This window comes from Typopeltis vanoorti, chromosome 4, assembly GCF_054136105.1.
Source record: "Typopeltis vanoorti isolate ZY-2024b chromosome 4, IOZ_Tvanoo_1.0, whole genome shotgun sequence".
In the NCBI taxonomy this organism is placed as follows: domain Eukaryota; kingdom Metazoa; phylum Arthropoda; class Arachnida; order Uropygi; family Thelyphonidae; genus Typopeltis; species Typopeltis vanoorti.
In genome coordinates this window covers 104,502,087-104,521,418 of record NC_143552.1, presented here as the reverse complement: position 1 = coordinate 104,521,418, position 19,332 = coordinate 104,502,087, and the positions used below count along the sequence as shown (strand labels likewise).

The following is a 19,332-nucleotide window of genomic DNA, read 5'->3' as shown; positions in this document are numbered from 1 at the left end:
CACCACACATTTCAGGCAATGCATTCCACTCACCAATCACTCTCCATGCAAAGAACCTAGTTCTCACTCCTGTATTCACACTCTCTTTATATGGCTTGTAGGAATGACCTCTAGTTCTACCTTTGTCTCCCTCTACTCTAGGAAAAATCTCCTCAACATTAATCTGGTAACAATTCCTTGCCAACTTATATATCTTGATCATATACCTTCTTCTTCTTCTAATGACAAGGCTCTATATGTTGCATTCCCTCAAACTCTCATTGTATCTGAAGTTCCATAGACCCTGACACTAACTTAGTAAACTTTATCTGGACCTTCTCCAACACATCACCATCCCCTTGAAAACCAGGTGACCAAATCCATGCACAATAGTCCATATGTAGCTTTATCAAAGCCTTACAAGGAAATTTCTTTGCCTCTGCATAATCCATCGTGATGTTCTTACAATTTTAGCAATGTGACCCCTAAACTTAAAGTCTCTGTCCACCATAACTCCCAGATCTCTCATCTCTTCCATTTCCGTCAAAATTTACCTGTTAATGTATACTCTGCATCCTAACCTTGTCTATTAAATTTCAAGACCTTGCACTTTCGACATCAAACTGATGACCGCACTCACATACTCTACTGAAATTCTCCTGCAAGGCCATGAGGATTTCAAAAGAGTATTTTCAAAGGTGGAGCTATTATATTCTATACTTATATTTATTCGTATTCTTCATTCCATAATAAATCTTGTGCCTTACCTCATCTAAGCTTTTATTTCACCTTAAATCAAGACTGTCCAAGACAAGAATCAAGCAGCATATCATGTATTTGGCTTTTATATAGAAGTCCTGACATTCTGAGATTAAAAAAAAAATACTGTGAAATGCATAGAAGCATTTTTTTAGAAACGCAACAAGGTCAAGGCTGACATGTATGCAAGTAGAATAAGCAGATGATAAAGCAATGTTGGTCAGAACAAACAACTTGATATGAGATAAGTACTGTATAAGAGAAGATATGAAATAGTTGTTGGATGAAGCAAAAGAGAAGAGCAATATTCAAGATTGCAAGTTTGCTGCTATAATACGATTGGAGTGAATTGAAGCAGAGAGTTGTAATTGTGAATAATTCAGTGAGTAGATTGTGTAGTATGTTGATTAATGTGATTTTTTATTATTATTATTATTATTATTATTTCGGGTTCGACATTCTCACAGTATCTATCATACCTTGCTTTGAACTCGTTCACTGTCATAGCACCCACAACAGACTCTGGCAGCTTATTCCACTCATTTACCACTCTAAAAGTAAAGAACCTAGCTCTAACACCCCTGCTAACCACACTCTTACCCAGCTTCCATAGGTGTCCCCTAGTTCTCCCACCACCAGTCCTGATCTCAAAAATATCCTCTGAATTAATCCTATAGAAACCCTTTAGCAATTTGAATGTCTCAATCATATCTCCCCTTTTCTGCCTATCAACTAATTTCTGCAACCCACAAATCTTCAACCTGTTCTCATACGGTTCATTCAATAAACCTGCTATCATCTTGGTCACTCGCCTCTGGATCCTCTCCACCTCCTCCCCCATCAAGAAGAAACCTAGGTGACCAAATCTGGGCAGAGTAGTTGAGATGAGGTCTTATCAAGGCTCAGTACAAAGGTACAATAACTTGCTTGTCTCTGCTCGTCAAAGTATTTTTCAACAGCCAAGTGAGTTGATGAGCTGATTTAGCCACTTTTGCAATGTTCACCAACACTCCCAAGTCCCTGGCCTCAATCTCTTGGAGTACAGTTCCACCAATGTGGTATACTGTTGCTAATCTTTTCACCCCAAAATGCATAACCTTACATTTTGTCACATCAAATTGACATCCATTCTCCTTAGCATAGAACTCCAATCTATCTAAGTCATCCTGCAGGACTTTGACATCTTCTGCATTCACTATCGCCCTACCCAAATTGCATCATCAGCGAACAAATGAACTGTTCCACTTAGATCCTTCCCTATATCGTTAATGAACAGATTAAACAGCAGTGGTCCAAGAACAGAACCCTGCGGCACACCACTAGTCACAGGCCGTCTTTTGGACTCTACTCCTGAATAAACTACTCTTTGATATCTCTCCATCAACCACCCACCTATCCATCTCACCAACTCTATATCCATTCCCATATGTTATAGTTTACGGATTAGAATTCCATGTGGTATCCTATCAAACGCTTTTGCCAGGTCCAGCAGTATCACTGTAAACCCATTTCCCTTATCCAGTTCTGCCGTCACCTTGTTATAAAACTTGAGCAAGTTACTGAGGCATGATCTACCCTTCACAAAGCCATGCTGTCCGCTGTACAGTATCTCATTTTCATCAATCCATTCCTGTATTTTTCCCTTGACTACTTTCTCCAAGACCTTGACAATGACTCCTGATATGCTGATCAGTCAGTAATTTGCCACCATAGTCTTGGATCCTCCTTTATGCAGTGAAACTATTTTCCCCTCTTTCCATGCCTTCGGGACTAAACCAGACCCGAGACTCAGATTAAACAACATGGTCAAGGGCACTGATAATTCCTTAGCCGCTTCACGCAAGACCCGTGCCGGTATAACATCCAATCCCACAGATGTATTCACATTACGGTTATGTAATTGACTATTCACCTCCACTTCATTCATCACAATTCCCGTATAAACTAATGGTTCCTCCATTTTTTCAATGTCACCACCTGGATGATATACTTTTGCAAAGTGCGTGCTCAGTAACACTATATCGACTGGTTCAGTGACCATCGTCATTCCTTAAAATCATTTGGCCATGTATAGTTTTTTTCTTGCTTGCAGCATATTGAAAGAACTGTTTCGGATTCTCTTTTGCTTGCATAGCTAGTTTCCTTTCATAATCGGCTTTTGCTGTTTTTACCACACTCGTTACCCTTCTGGCCTGCACTTTATACCGTTCGTGTGCCTGCAGGTTACCCCTTTCTTTAAATTCCCTCCACAGTTGTTTCTTTTTTTGCAGCTCAAGCTTAATTTTTATGGTTGATAGGGTCTGCACTTGCAGGATGGATTACACTTGAATGAGTTTGGTGTTTGCTTGGAAAAGTTGTTGTTCAGCAAAAGAGTGAATGGGAACAGTCAGAGAAACTACTACTATCAAGTCTGATGTCTGCTCCTTCTGTCCTTCCATGCAAATCATTGGTTATTTGTTTCAATGTTCCACCTGGAAAACAAGTGTTATGTATCTTGTCATTCACAATACCTCTAATGAATGAATCCCCCATTTAATATTATATTATTATACTTTAACACTTCATATTTTCCTTTGACACTTGCTTCATATCCAGCTTCATAACTTTCTCCTTGTCATGCACATCAGCCAGTTTCTTCTTTAGTCAAGAATCTGTAGTGTATTTGGAAGAACAACCGAACATTGCACCCTTCAGATGGAAAAGACCTGGCTTTGATTCTTGTCATGATGAGAAGAATCTTTTTCTGTGCTTTTTCAATTGAAGGTGAGTTAGCTGATCTTATACGGAGATAGAAGAGTTTTTTCTCTTGGAAACTCAGGTTTTTCATCCTGTGTACAGGCAAACTGGTCACAAGAACACATGCAGCTTACAGACAAAATATATTGTTGGTGGTGGGTGATAGATGGCATTGATGATAGTAGTGTCATTGTCTGGTAATAGGAGAATAAAGTAGCAGGGGAGATAGCAAGATGAGCATAATGGAGTAGAGTAGAGTACAGTGCCCTCCAGCAATGAGTTCTTGGGCTCATTGGAGGTGTCACATTGTAATAATAATAATAATAATAATAGTAATAATTCTCCAGATTCTTGATTTCATTCTTCATTTTCACCAACTCTTGACCATGCTTTTCTATTCCATTTCCTTTGTTATTATTATTACTAGCACTTTCAGTCATTTTCTGTACTCCCAGAGCCCTCTTCTAGAAATACTCTAATATAATTTCCCTTCTTGCATGCACGCACGCACGCACGCACACGCACGCGCGCACGCACACGCACACAGACACGCGCGCACACACACGCACACACACACACACACACACACACACACACACACACACACACACACACACACACACACACACACACACACACACACGGGGAAAAAAAGCCATAACATTTAAAACACTGTTTTTTAAGCATAGTTGATAAAAACAGCACTAAATTTGCTCACAACACCAGTGACAAGATTCAAAATAATTTGTATAAATTCTTGTGAAAAATTTTGTGTATTACTATCCAATATGTGTATACCGCATACTAATCCATATGACTGATTAATATTTTGTGATGCTCTGTATCTTCATAAATTACCCACTTTTTTTCCCTCTCTCTCTCTTTCTCTCTCAAGTAATAATCTCAATGAAGGGAAGTGGGGGGGGGGGTACTTACTTCCAAAGTATAAGAAGGATGAAGAAAGTTAAACAAACAAAAAAGGCACACACAGCACATCCTATTCCAGCAATTATTTCAAACCCATCTTGGATGTGCAATACTTCCTGAAATAAAAAAAACAGCAGCAGGTTAATAATATAGTTATAAATTCATATATTTATGCAATATTCATAAATATTATTAAGCAAATATATTTAATGTCACTAAAATGTTAGAATACCATGGCACATTTAATACCTTGGATGAGATGATTAGATAATCCAGGAACCCTACTTTAGAGATGAAATATGATACTTAGAGACATTTCAGAAGGTCATGGTTCTACACTGGGTGATTATTATTATTATTATTATTGTTACACCTCAGAATCAAAAAATTAGAATAATCAAAGATAATGTGTTGAATGATTTACAATTCTAATTTATTGCATTAAAAATAATTACTACCAAATATGAATTAGCACAATCTAAATCTATGTACTTTGTAGATTATATAACCATGTAAACACATAAAATTGTAATAAAAATTATAAGTAATTCGAAAACATTCACAAAATTAGAATAATTTTTAACATGGCTCAAAATATTAGAATAATACAAAAATAAATGCACAAAAATTATAGTTAAAAGGAAAAAACGTGATAATTAGTATTTTATTGCATTCCCCTTAGCTTTTATGATCATTTGTAAATGGTTGGGCATATTATTTACCAGCGGTTCACAGTCTTTTTTTCATCAAAACATGCCCATATGGTCTGCAGATTAGAAACAAGTTCATTTTTGCCTCTTGAGGCAACTGCTTGAATATGTTAGGGGAAGTGCTATTGATGATAGAGAAAGAGTTATGTCCATACAAAGTAGAGATGCAAGAGGGAAATAGGGCCAATGATTTTGAGGCAGTATGGTGTAAGATAGAGATGAATAGAATCAAATACTTGGTGGGATGTTGTTATAGACCAGGTAATGTGGATGGTGGTGATAGTGAAATGTATAGTCAAATTAGCCAAGCAAATAAGAAAAGGGTGATCATTATGGGCGATTTTAAATACAGCAATATAGACTGGAATGATGAGATAGCAACTGGAAGTAAAGAAAATGAGTTTCTTGAGTTTTTGAGGGATAACTACCTCAGACAGTATGTAACAGAGGGCACACGAGGATTGAGGGTCTTGGATTTGGTCATCTCATCAGAGGATGTAATTATAAATGAGGTGTCAAATCATCCACGAATTGGTGAGAGTGACCAAGAGGTAACTACCTGGGTGGTTGCCAACAGTGCAAGGACCCCTGTGAGAAAAGGGTATATTATTTACAAGGAGGGGGGGGGCAGTGATTATGAAGAGCTCAGGAGACAGCTTGCAGGTGTAGCATGGAATGAGGAGTTAGCTGGAAAAGAGATCAATGCAGCTTGGGGGATTTTCAAAAACTATCTAATAGATGCAATGTCTAAATGTATTCCAAGGGTGAGAAGGTTAAATAAGGTAGGTGTGAGATGGATGAATAAAAAGATTAAGCATGCAATACAGAATAAAAGGGCATTGTGGAGGCATAAGAGAAGTGGAAGTAGCCAATTTCATGAGGTCTACAAAGACCAGGCAAGGAGGGTGACTTGGTTGGTGAGAGTAGCTAAAGAGAGCTATGAACAGCAGTTAGCTAATGAAGCCAAAAAGAATCCCAGGGAGTTCTTTCGATATGTAGCCAGCAAAAGAAAGAATGATTATGGAAGGATGATAATGATTGGAGAAAATGATATAAAGACAGCTGTTGCAGAATGTGTAGTGGAGATACTTAATGAGCAGTTCATAAAGATCTTTCAATCTTGTGAATGTGACTTCATGGAGAGATTGAGAGCAGTTGATGATGGGGAGGAGAGACTGACTGTAAGTGAGCAAGAGGTGTTTGGGGAGTTGAGTAAACTAGATGTAAATAAGGCTGTGGGACTTGATAATATATTACCGTGTATTCTGAAGGAATGTGCCAGAAAGTTGAAACCTGCTTTGACATATTTTTTTCATGCGAGTCTTGCATTTGATCAAGTTCCTAAAGAGTGGAAGGAGGGCAAGATTGTGCCACTTCATAAAGGAGGTGATCGAACTCAAGCATCAAACTAAAGGCCTATCTCTGTGTCAAGTGTAGTGGTTAAGTTGCTGGAGAAGTTTGTGAGAACTAGGATCCAGAGTTGGGTTGACAGCGATGGTATAATCTTTGATAGACAGCATGGATTTGCTAAAGGGAGGTCATGTTTTAGTAATCTACTTATTTATTACAATAAAGTGACTGCTTCCTTGGATAGAGGAGAAGGATACACAGTAATATACTTGGATTTTACAAAAGCTTTTGATAGAGTACCTCATAATTAGTTGATAGTCAAGCATATGGAGTTGGATATTAGATTAGCGCATTGGATTGGAGACTGGCTATCTGACAGGTATCAACGAGTTGTGTATGGGGGTGCGATATCCAGGAAAAGGAAAGTCACTAGTGGAGTGCCTCAGGGTCTCTTTTAGGGCCATTACCATTTAACTTGTATATTAATGATATTGGGTGAAGATTTGGATGGAGATATTCAGTTGTTTGCAGATGATGCAAAGTTGGAACGAACCATAAAGAGTAGTGAAGAAGTTGTGGCCTTGCAAGAAGACTTGAATAAATTGAGTGATTGGGCACGGAAATGGGGATGCGAGTTCAATGTTGCAAAATGTAATGTTTTAAAATTTGGAAAAAAAAGATGGGATGCAGAATTTATGCTTGGTGAGAATATATTGTTGGAGGTAGAGGAAATAAGAGATCTGGGGGTGATAGTGGATAAGGATCTAAAATTTAGGGGACACATCGCCAAAATTGTGAAGACAACACAAAGGCTTCTGGGAATGATGCGGAGGACACTGACGTGTAGAAGTAGGGAGATTCTTGTTCTGTTGTATAAGGCTTTGATTAGGCCACACATGGACTATTGTGCCCAGATTTGGTCACCTGGTTTTCAGAAGGATGAAGAGATGTTGGAAATGGTCCAAAGGAGACTGACTAAGGTAGTTTCTGACTTCTGGAATGTTGAGTATGAGGAAAGACTGAGCAGATGTAATTTGCAGAGTCTGGTGGAAAGGAGGAAGAGGGGAGATATGATAGAGACCTACAAGTTGGTAAGGGGTTGTTATAAGATCAATGGTGGAGAAGTTAAACAGAGAATAGTGGAAGATCAGGGGAGAACCAGAGGTCATCCCTGGAAACTGAACTGTATAAAGAGGGTGTGAGTAGGGAAGTGAGAGGCAGCTTTTTTTTTGTGCAGAGTTGTGAATGATTGGAATGCCTTGCCTGAGAGTGTGGTGTCTGCAAGGAGTTTGAGTGTGATTAAGACACGGTATGATGAGATGTGTGATAAAAGGACCTCCCAGATGAGTCTTTGACTCCATGAGGTCTTGGGGTAATAATAATAATAATAATATGTTTCTTCATAATTCCCCACAAATTCTCAATAGGGTTTAAATCTGGTGAGTTCGCTACCCCAAGGAATTACACTGATTTGTCTTTCTTTGAGTGGTTTTGGAAGTGTGACAAGAAGCTGAATCTTGCTGAAAAAGGAAATCACCATCACATAAATCTTCCAATGCCAGTAACATGAAGTGCTCAAGAATTTCATGGTACACTTTGGAATTTTCGTACACAGTCTGGATCCTCCGCAGTCTTATAAACCCATATCATGACAGAAGTTGCAAATTTCACCAAACATTTCATTCATTCTTTATTTCTTCTTGCTTAAGATTCCAAAGTGCTAAAAAGTACTTTGGAAAAAGCTAGCTAGAGTGTGATGATGTAAGCAAACGGTCTTTGCTTACATCATCACACTCTAGCTGGCTTTTGCTTGGAAGCCATAAGAGACTTCATCTTAGGCATGCGTGATTTAAAACCCAATTTGTGAAGTTGTCTCAACATCGTAGATTTAGACACATTCACACCTAGTTCTTTCAATCTCCTGTGAAAATATCTTACACTTAGGAAGTGGTTTTTCTTCATGATATTCTTCAAACTCCTCTCATCTCTTGATGTCATTATTACCTTTCGACTGCTATTGCAGAGATTATTTTGAAAACTCCAGTTATTAGAATACTGTTTTAATATTCTATTCATGCTCGCTTGAGAACATTTCAATTCCATAGCTATAAATTGTTCAGTGTGGCCTTCTTTGTGCAGAGAGACCATACGAAACTTCTTAGTTTCTGATATGTCACTGTTTAGCAAATGATTCCTCAAAGATGACTCAGTCTTGCAGCTACTGAATACATATGCTATTTCTATGCTCTCCTCAAAACTAATCAGAAAAATTTGGAATATTCTAAGATTTTGAACCACATTAAAAATTATTCTAATTTTGTGAATGTTTCGAATAACAGTTTTCTTTTCTTACATAGTTATATAATCTACAAAGTAGGTAGATTTAGATGATGCTAATTCATATTTGGTAATAATTATTTTCTATGCAATAAATTGGAATTGCAAATCATTCAACACATTTTCTTTGATTATTCTAATTTTCTGATTTGGAGGTGTGTATGGTATCTGCATGGAGCCCAGAGACTCATCGTGGAAGACCCAAACTAACCATTATACATACAAAACCTATCATACCTCTCCTTCAACTAATTTGCTTTCAGGGAACTCACAACTAAGTCTGGCAATTGATTCCACTCAATTCACCACCATCGATGCAAAACAATCTGGTTCACACAACTCTACAAACCACATTCTTACACAACTTCCATGGATAGCCCCTAAGTCTCTGACTATTTGTCATATATAGAAAAATTTCCTTTGCATCATTTTTATAAATCCCCTTTAATATCTTAAAACTTTTTATCATGCCTCCTCTTTTCTGCCTATCAACTAAACTTTGTAACCCACAAACCTTCAACCTATCCTCATAGGGAGTATTCCACAGAGAGAGATCACCAACTTAGTCACTTGTCTCTCAATCTTCTCAATCACCTCCTGGTCCACAAGAAACTCAGGTGACCAAATCTATTATTATTATTATTCATATGGGTACTACATGGAGTCAAAAGACTCAATGTAGGAGACCCACTCTCTTTCCATTAACACAATACCTATCATACATCTCCTTAAACCTATTCACTATTGGGATGCTCACAACCACCTCTGACAATTCATTCCACTCATTTACTACTCTCTAAGTAAAGAACCTAGTCCACACACACTTACTAATCACACTCTTAAATAACTTCCAAGTGTGACCTAATGGTTTCTCCCTACTCCACATGAAAAATTTCTTCTGTGTCAATTTTATAGAATCCCTTTAGTAACTTATAAGTTTCTATCCTATCCCCTCTCCTATGCCTGTCAGCTAAACTCTACAGCCTACACACATTCAATCTATCTTTATAGAGAACATTCCACAGACCTGTCACCAGCTTAGTCACTCATCCTCTCTACCATTCCCCAATTTCCAAGAAATGCAGATGACCAAATCTGAGCACAGTAGTGAACATGTGGCTGAATCATAGCATTATATGGGCTGCTCGATGTTGGAGATGTTGGAGAAGGTCCCGAGGCAACTGACCAAAATAGTTTCTGATCTTTGGAATGTTGAATATGAAAAAAGGTTGAGACGATGCAATTCAGAATTTAGTGGATATGAGGAAGAGGGATGATATGATAGAGATGTGCAAGTTGGTAAGGGTTTATTATAGGGTTAAAGTTGAAGAAGTTTTTCATAAAATGGTGGGATGGGGGGAGAACAAGAGGTCATCCCGGGAAGCTGTATAAGGAGGGTGTTAGCAGAGGAGTGAGAAGAGTTTTTTGTATGGAGAGTTGGGAATGATTAGAATGAATTGCCTGAGAGAATGGTGTATGCAGAGAATTGGAATGTGTTTAAGGCAGAGTATGATGAGCTGTGTGTGTGTGTGTGTGTGTGACAAAAGGGGCATCCTAGATGAATTTTTGTCTCTATGCATTTTAGGATAATAATAATAATAATAATAATAATAATAATAATAATAATAATAATAATAATAAAGAGCAATAATAACCTCGCTATCTTTGCTTGTCAACGTGTTCTTCAGCATCCAAGTAATCCTCTGAACTATTTTGCCAACTCTTGCAACATGTCCTCTGAATTTCAAATAATCTCTATTCACCATCACCCCTAAATCCCTAGCCTCAGCAGTTTCCTGTAAACTAGTACTATCGATATAATATGAAGTGTGTAATATTTTTATCTGAAGCGCATTGCCTTACATTTAGCTGGCCTAGTTGGATGAGTGGTTAGCATATCCGCTCTCCAGCCAAAAGGCTGCAGGTTCGAATCCAGCCATGGACATGGATGTTTGTGATTGTCAGTGAAAATACTGGTGGCAGTGGTGGGCAGCAGATGGTGTTGGTGTAGATGATGATGAAGGTAGTTGTGGTTTGCTGTAGTTGGTGAATTCAGTAGTGGAGACGGAGAGTTGTAGAGTAGATGCCCTAGCTCGACGAGTCTTTAGACTCCTTGGAGATGTCACATAATAATAATTTTACAACAGTGAAATGACAACCATTGTCTGCTGCCCACAATGCCAATTTATTTAAATCATCCTGTAAGATATCTGTGCCACCTTTATCAACTATTGTCCTCCCTAGTTTTGCATCATGGGCAAACAACTGAATATCTTCTTTCAAATTTTTCACTATATCATTAATGTAAAGTAAATTAAATAGTAGTGGTCCTAGTACAGATCCCTGAAGCACTCCACTAGTCACCCTCATTCACCTTGATTCCACTCCGCCATACATCATTCTTCTGATGTACGTATATCAGCCATCACCTGTCCATGCCACTAGCCTCATATACATTCTCAATTGCTCCAACTTATGTAATAGTTTTCCATGTGGTGTTCTGTCAAGAGCCTTTCCAAAGTCTGGCAGTATTGTGGTGTATCCAACTACTGTCACCTTATTATAAAATGTGAATAAATTACTAAGGCAGGATCTACCTTTCACTAAGACATACTTTTCCAATTTTTAAGCACCACTCCATGATACCAATTGGTCTGTAATTTGCTACTTCTGTCGTGGAGCCATTTATGTAATAGAACTATCTTATCCTCTTTCCACTCCCTTGGAATCTTGTAATAGAACTATCTTATCCTCTTTCCACTCCCTTGGAATCTTGCCAGAGTTGACTTAGATTAAATAATTTCATCAGAGGCACTGCCATACTGACCAGGCCTGCTGCTATATTCACACTAGCTTGATACCCGTGCTTCGCTATGGTATTTAACTACTATAAATCCATTTCAACTCCAATAAACTTCCTTTGATTGCAATGAACAACTACCCCATGTCAGGCAACACCCTGTAAATATTAAAAGTCATGGTTCCATCAAATGACATGACCAACACCAGATTCAGGTTGAAATTCCCATTAATTTGATACCTCACATTATATTTTTGGACATTTGTACATATAATTCGAAATTTATAGATGTTTGTTATTTAAAAACAATCGAATAATAATACTTCTGGGTATATAACATTTTTTGTTTATAAATTGCTATTTTTGTTTCTGGAATTGGTTTTGTATACACCTTTGCAAAAGTGAATAAAAACTAATAAAGAAAAAGTATATATAGTTTGAAAAAAGCAAAGTGTCTCGATGTAGAAAAATGATGAAGTGAAATTCAAAATATAACATTTGATGAAGAAATAAACAAGAGGAGATTGTAGTAAAAAAAAAAATAATGTGAAAAATACCTATGACCTGTTTTTCCTCTACTTAAGGACAGCTTTCTAGACCACACTGGTGGTTCTCCCCTCAGGTGCTAGGATCACCAGGCTGCTGGGTGAGCTCACTCTGGAGCAGGCCATATAGAACTGTCCATGTGAGAAGCGCTCCTCCCTAAAGTCAATCCCTGCCACCTTCAGCGACTTCCCCTGGGACTTGTTGATGGTCATAGCAAAGCAGAACTTGAGGTGTGTGTGTGGGGGGGGGGGGGGAGAACTGCAGCCTCTTGAACTCAAAGGAGTACGCTGATGGTATGAGTGATATGCATGGTATGAACACCGACTTCCTCCCCCCAAGCACAGCCAGTGAACACTGCAGCCTTGATGGCATTCCTGTGGAGAACCCTCACTTGCAGCCTGGTGTCATTGCGAGTTTGGGTGGGTTGAGGTTCTGTAGCAACATCACTGGAGCCCCCACTTTGAAAAGAAGCTTGTGGACCAGGAAGCCAGAAGGGTTCAGGGTGCTGAGGAACTCCAAGGGGTAGTGGATGCATCATTCGTTTCCACCATAGAGTCCACAGACTTGTACTTCATCTCTGCCAATCCGAATGAATTAAGTAGAGTGTCATTAAAGATTGTCGTTCTTTGGGATCAGAATGGCATGCTTGCACAGCAAGTCCATGGACTTCTCCTTGATATCGGTGATATCAGGGTATATCCAGGCTGTGAAGTCTGCTAGGATCATCACTGCTGAGTATAGGCCTGCAGGGATAGTCACCTTTCCCTTGGACTTGGGATACTCTCCGTCACCTATTTTGAGTAAGAGTTCGGAGAATTGCCCAGCAGAGACATTGCCTCTCCAGTAGACCCTCATGTTCTTCCTGAGAGAGTTTCAGATGAGGAGCCATAGATACAATGCCTTGATGCACACCTTAACCTCATCAGCTTGATCACGCTCTTAACACCCTACACCAAATTGATTGGAAAAGTACTTGTTCTTTACATCATACAAAAACCTGGTATATAAACAGAAATTTAAAGAAACCTGTGAAATTTTGATTAACCACCCTAATCTTAACAATAATGGTGGCATAAAAATCCCAAGAATTTGAATGGCACATATTCAGCCCACTTAATTTTCCAGCAAACCCCAACTTTAGGACTCTAAGCAATTTTTCAGCTTTTATTGGCCACTATCCATACTGGTTTGTTGTAATTTATATGTATACTTATATAAGTAATTTTTTGTGTAAACATGTTGCTCTCCAGCTTAATTTAATTTTGTAACCTAATATATAATAATAATAATAATAACAGGACTCTAGCTTTGATGTAGTTTTTTTTTTTCCACCAGATATCAGGCAAATAGTTTTAATGGTTGATCAGTAACTTTAGCATACCATGTAAATTGTAGTGCAGCTTGTTTCTTTGCATATATGTGTATACTCCAGATGATGACCTTAATGTCAAGGTCAAAATGTCGAGTGTTTATTTTGGTTTATATTAAACTAAAGTTTTATTCTAATGTGGTAGTTGTTTCCATAATTTTCATGATGTAGCTTAAGTTTCCCTTGGCACTACTAGCAGAGTCTGCTGGAAGTCTTCAGCCAGCAGCACAGTGACTACTCCGATTCCTCCATCATTGCTGGTTAAGGGTTATGCTCAGTGCCTCAACCCCCCCCCCCCCCCCAACACACACACTTGTGTGTCATGGTTCTTTCATCCCAAACAATGAGCTTACAGTTCTGCAGCACTTGGGCCATGTTGTTTTGTTTGGAGATGCTACACAGGGGTGTTTCTGCATGAATGAGGTTGAGGGGCAGCTTGAAGGCAGTGTGGGCATCCATCTTGCCTCCTCCAACAGCATAGCAGCAATGCCAGAGGATGCAACAGCTAATGCGATGCCACGATCACTTCTTACATTCACCAGGAGCAAGTTGATGAGGCAGATCTTCCAGTACCACCCAGAGTATCCAGGAAAAAGACCTGCCCAGCACCTGACTCAACGATGCTAAGGGCCTGTACACAGACAGCGAACTGCTCATCTGTCAATGAACCCTCATTATTCAACACCACTTGTGCCAAGGTGTTCATGTCATAGCTGGTCTTCCTCAGATAGTCCCTGTTCCCCAAGACTCCTCCAGACCTTGTTGGCCGAGACAGACCATACTGTGGCAAGCCCTGTCCTCCCAAAGCCAACACTGCATCCTCAACAAGTACCAGGCATCTGTTGTACACCTCGTCCATCACCTGCTGTGCACTGTCTTGCAACTCCCTCTCCACCTGTCGCATGATGTCTTCTGAGAGACTGTCTTTGCACTGCTCTCAAAAACTCGGAGGATAGGAGATTGACAAAGCACCAACATCATTGTAAAGAGCTCCTGCAGCTTGAAGGGAGAATCACACAGGGAAGCTTCCTCCAAGGCAGTGTCCCTTGTTCACATACTTACAAATGTACTTGATGGACTTGCATAATTCCACATTGATGTGGAATTCTATTCCATTGATTTCTACAGTGAAGCCACCATCAGTTGGAGATTGCCTCCGATACTGTGGGTATCCATTGTCTCCTGCCTGAGTGTCCTTGAGAATTGGCAAGGGGTACCACTTGATGCAGCTGCCTCCTTTCATGCAGGGTGAATTGTGGTTCAAGCTGCCACTTTACAATGTGGAGGAGAGGGTCTTGCTCAGGTTCAGGTATTTTGGCACAGATGACTTTTTTAATCATGTCAGGGAGGATGTGCTACTCTAGCCACAGCAAGATGTGGATGCAAGGCAGACCATGCTTTTGCCACTCCACAGAGTACATGAAGCACCACACTCCCCCAAACAGGCTGTTCTTGTTCAAGAGAGCCATCACCTTCTTCACCTTGAGATGGAACATCCTGGTTATGATGTCATGATGATTGGGGGACTTTTGCCCAGGCAGCAGTGCATCATCTGTGATATCCTTCCACCTGGGGTTACAGGTGATAGTGATGAACAGATCAGGATGGCTGTGGTGGCAAAAGGTATGCCATGGTGTCTTGAGTACACTCATAGTCTTGAGTCACAACATAGGTGATCAGTGATCGCCTATGTTGTGACTAGCCATATGTAGACTTTTGTGAGGAAAGGATATATGTGGAATTATAAGGCTGGTGACTATTATGGGGATGGTCTGAAAAGTTCATGGCTTCGACCATAGATGGCAACACTATCGGCAAGATTTTGTTTCTAACTTGGTACATCTACCATAAGCATCCATGTGAAATTGCAAGTCATACTATCAAGTAGATTGTTTTATACAGCTATCTGAAGCAAAAGTGTTTTCTGTATCCCTTGAAATGGATAAAATTGAGAATCGTGCGGTTATAAAATTCTTCGGAAAAGAAGGTTTAATGGCAAAAGAAATGAATTCGAAGTTCATAAATTTTTTTTTTATGGGCACTTTTCTCCTTCGTTTTTAATAATTAAGAAATGGGCTGCTGAGTTTAAACGTGGCCGTACCAGCCTTGAAGATGATCCACATGAAGGAAGTACAAAAAGTGTGACAACACCAGAAATCATTGATCAAGTGCACGATATGGTATTGGATGACCGGCGAGTCAAAGTGCATGAAATTGCTGAGACTATAGGCATTTCAAAAGAACGTGTAGGATATATTTTGCATAAAGAATTGCAAATGAAAAAGCTTTGCGCAAGATAGGTGCTGCGCTTGCTCACAGCAGATCAAAAACGCACTCGCATGAAAATCTCTGAACAGTGCTTGGAGCATTTCAACAAGAATAAAACTGATTTTGTGCATTGATTTATTACTATGGATGAAACTTGGATTCACCATTACACACCAAAATCCAAACAGCAGTCAAAACAGTGGACAGAAGCCAGTGTTCAGCGGCAAAGAAGCCAAAGTCGGTTCCATCAGCAGACAGGTCATGGAATCGCAGTTTTGGGATGCTAAAGGCGTTTTGTTTATTAATTATCTTGAAAAGGGTAAAACAATAACTGGGGAATATTATTCCAATCTTTTAACCAGACCAGATGAAAAAATTGGTGAGAAAAAACCCTATTTGGAGAAGGAAAAAAATCATCTTTCATCAGGACAATGCACCTGCCCACAAAGGTGTTTTGGCAATGGGAAAATTAAGGAATCTGCACTATGAATTGTTGGAACATCCACCCTATTACCCAGATTCGACTCCCTCGGACTTCTATCTCTTCACAAAACTAAAACTCGTCCTCGCTGGTCAGCGTTTTTCTTTGAATCAAGAGGCTGTAGAGGGGTATTTTGAAGATCTTACTGATAACCGCTACAGGGATGGTTAATGGTGCTGGAGCATCACTGGAATAAATGTATTAGTCTTAAGGGTGATTATGTTGAAAAATAAAAATAATTTCGAAATTATAAATTCGTTTTTTTAATGTTAGACCGAGAACTTTTCAGACGACCCTCATACAAGGGTTTAGGAGGACAACTTTTAGCTGTAGCATGGAAACTGGAGTCGAGCTGTCAGAAAATAAATATTGCTTGAGAACTGACAAAGAAATACATATCAGCCTCAACATGTGAATGCATTCTGAAGGCCAAAAGGTTGAATGACATAGGTGTAAAATGAATGAATGAGGAGCTTGAGCATGAAATCTTGAATATTAAGGTACTTTGGAGACAGTAAAATATGAATAATGGCAATAATCATTTACATGAAGAGTATAAAGAACAAGCCAGGGGAGTGACTCATTTAATAAGGAAAACAAAATTCCCATATGAGCAGAAATTATCAAATCAGGTGAAGAAAAACCCAGTGTTTTTAGATATGTGGCAAGTAGAAGAAAAGATGATCATGATAAGATGATGTTAATGGATGACAATGGTAGAATGGTAACTACTGCAGAAGACATTGTTTAGGTATTCAGTGATCAATTTATGAGGATGTTTCATCTTTATCAGGGTGGAATCATGAGGAACTTAAGTGTAGAGGACATAAGAGAGGATTGCTTATTTGTGAGTGAGCAGCAGATATTTGAGGAAATAAATAACCTTGATGTCAATAAGGCGACAGAATTTGATTGCATATCCCCATGCATTTTAAAGGAATGAAAGGAGGATAAAAATGTTCAACTGCATAAAGGTGGTGATAAGGCTATAGTTTCAAATTGTAGGATAATCTGTATACCTTGAGTTGGGGTGGAGGTACTGGACAGATTGGTGAGAAGTAGGATGCAGAATTAAGTTGATAACTTTAAGTTTATTAAAGGGAGATCAAGTTTCACTAACTTACTGATGTACTATAAAAAGGTGACAAATACCTTGCACAAGAAGGAACAAGAGGTTCAAGAGTTTTGAATTCGGTTATAGCATCAAAAGAGTTGATAATAACTGAGATGACATCTCTCCCACCAGTTGGAGAGAGTGACCATATGGTTTTGACTTGGAATTTGAATAGACATGCAGGAGTATCAAAGAGACAGGAACTTATGTGGAATTATAAAGCGGGTGATTATAATTTATGATTAAGGTTCGAGGTTTAGAGGTACAGGAGGAGAGTGTGTTTCAGATACTGAGTCTTAGACGTCAACTTCGGGAAGTTTCATGGAGGGAGGAATTGGAAGGCTGGGATATCATCAGTGCATGGGAAATTGTGAAAGAATATTTGTTAGCAGCAATGGTAAGTTGTATACCACGAGTGAACAAGAGGACACAATTTGGAGTAAAGCGGATGACAAACAATATTAAACAGGAATTGCATGCGAAAAAGAGGCTATGGAAGAGATATAAGAAGACAGGTGAAGAGAAGATGCATGAAGAATATAAGACACAGGCCAGAAGAGTGACTAGTGTGGTAAGGAAAGCGAAACTGGAATATGAGAGGAGATTAGCCCTACGATCCAAAGAAAATCCTAGGGAATTTTTTAGCTATGTGGCCAGTAGGAGGAGAAATGACTGTGGAAGAATGATATTGTGGGATAAAAATGGGAATAGAGTGACTGATGCAGAGGACATAGTGGAATTGTTCAATGAACACTTTATTGGAATATTTCATCCTAGAGGAGTCAGTTTTAATGCTAGAGGGATAGGGCAGGTTCGAGGTTTAGAGGTACAGGAGGAGAGTGTGTTTCAGATACTGAGTACTCTTGATGTCAGTAAAGCTTTGGGACTGGATGGTATTTCACCATATAAAAGGGTTATCATTCTGTTGTATAAGTCTCTGATCAGACCACACTTAGACTATTGTTCTCAGCTTTGGTCCCCAGGATTTGAAGGGGATAAATTAACTGTGGAATGGGTACAAAGATGAATGACAAAGATGGCTTCAGGACTGTACAATTTTGGTTATGAGGATCGGCTGAGGGAATGCGGACTGCAGAGTTTGGTGGATAGAAGAATGAGAGGTGATATGATTGAGACTTTTAAACTGTTGAGAGGTGGTTATAGGGTTGACCCTGGGGAGTTCTTTTGCTTGGTTGAACAGCGAGAAGGAGTGATGACAAGAGGCCCTGGAAGTTATGAAAGGAAACTGTGAGCAAGAGGGTGAGGAGTGGTTTCTTTGCATGGATGGTTGAACCGTGGAATGCATTGCCTGATGGAGTGGTGAGAGCGAGAACGGTTAATGAGTTTAAGGAGTGGTATGATAGACTTTGTGTTTCTTAGGGGGGACCTCCCCCTTGATGAGTCTTGACAGACTTTATGTTCTTAGGAAAGACCTTCCACGATGAGTCTTTTGACTCGAGGCCTGAATAATAATAATAATAATAATAATAAAAGAATGGTGATGCATATACAAGGGAAATGCATATACAGTGGTGTACTTGGATTTAGCAAAAAGGTTTGATAGACTGCCACATGAAAAACTATTAAATAAATTGAAACAGATGAGATTGGATAACAGATTTCTTAGTTGGATCAGTGAGTGTCTGTCAGATAGGTATCAGAAAGTTTTATATGGAGGGGAGATGCAGGATCCCGAAAGAGGAAGGCCACTAGTGGTTATTTTTGGGATCATTGTTATTCAATTTGCATATTGATGATATTGGGATGGGTTAAGTAGTAATATGCAGCTGTTTTCAGATGCAAAATTCGGGAGAGCAATGAAGCCATAAAGCAGATGTTATGGTATTACAGGAGGACTTGAACAGATTGCATGATTGGGCAGGTAAGTGGAACTATCAGTTCAATGTTGTAAAGTGTAAGATTTTGAGATTTGGTAAGCAAAGATTGGATGCAAAG

General features: G+C 39.1%; 1 protein-coding gene across 1 annotated transcript in view; it reads right to left on the bottom strand.

Moving 5' to 3' along the window:
• LOC150107569 (uncharacterized) overlaps positions 1–19,332 on the bottom strand; it is a 613,086-nt gene that overhangs the window by 221,363 nt on the left and 372,391 nt on the right. The window contains exon 19 of the mRNA XM_090392132.1: positions 4,411–4,517. Coding sequence (XP_090248258.1) covers positions 4,411–4,517 — 107 coding nt within the window. The remainder of the gene's footprint in view (positions 1–4,410; positions 4,518–19,332) is intronic.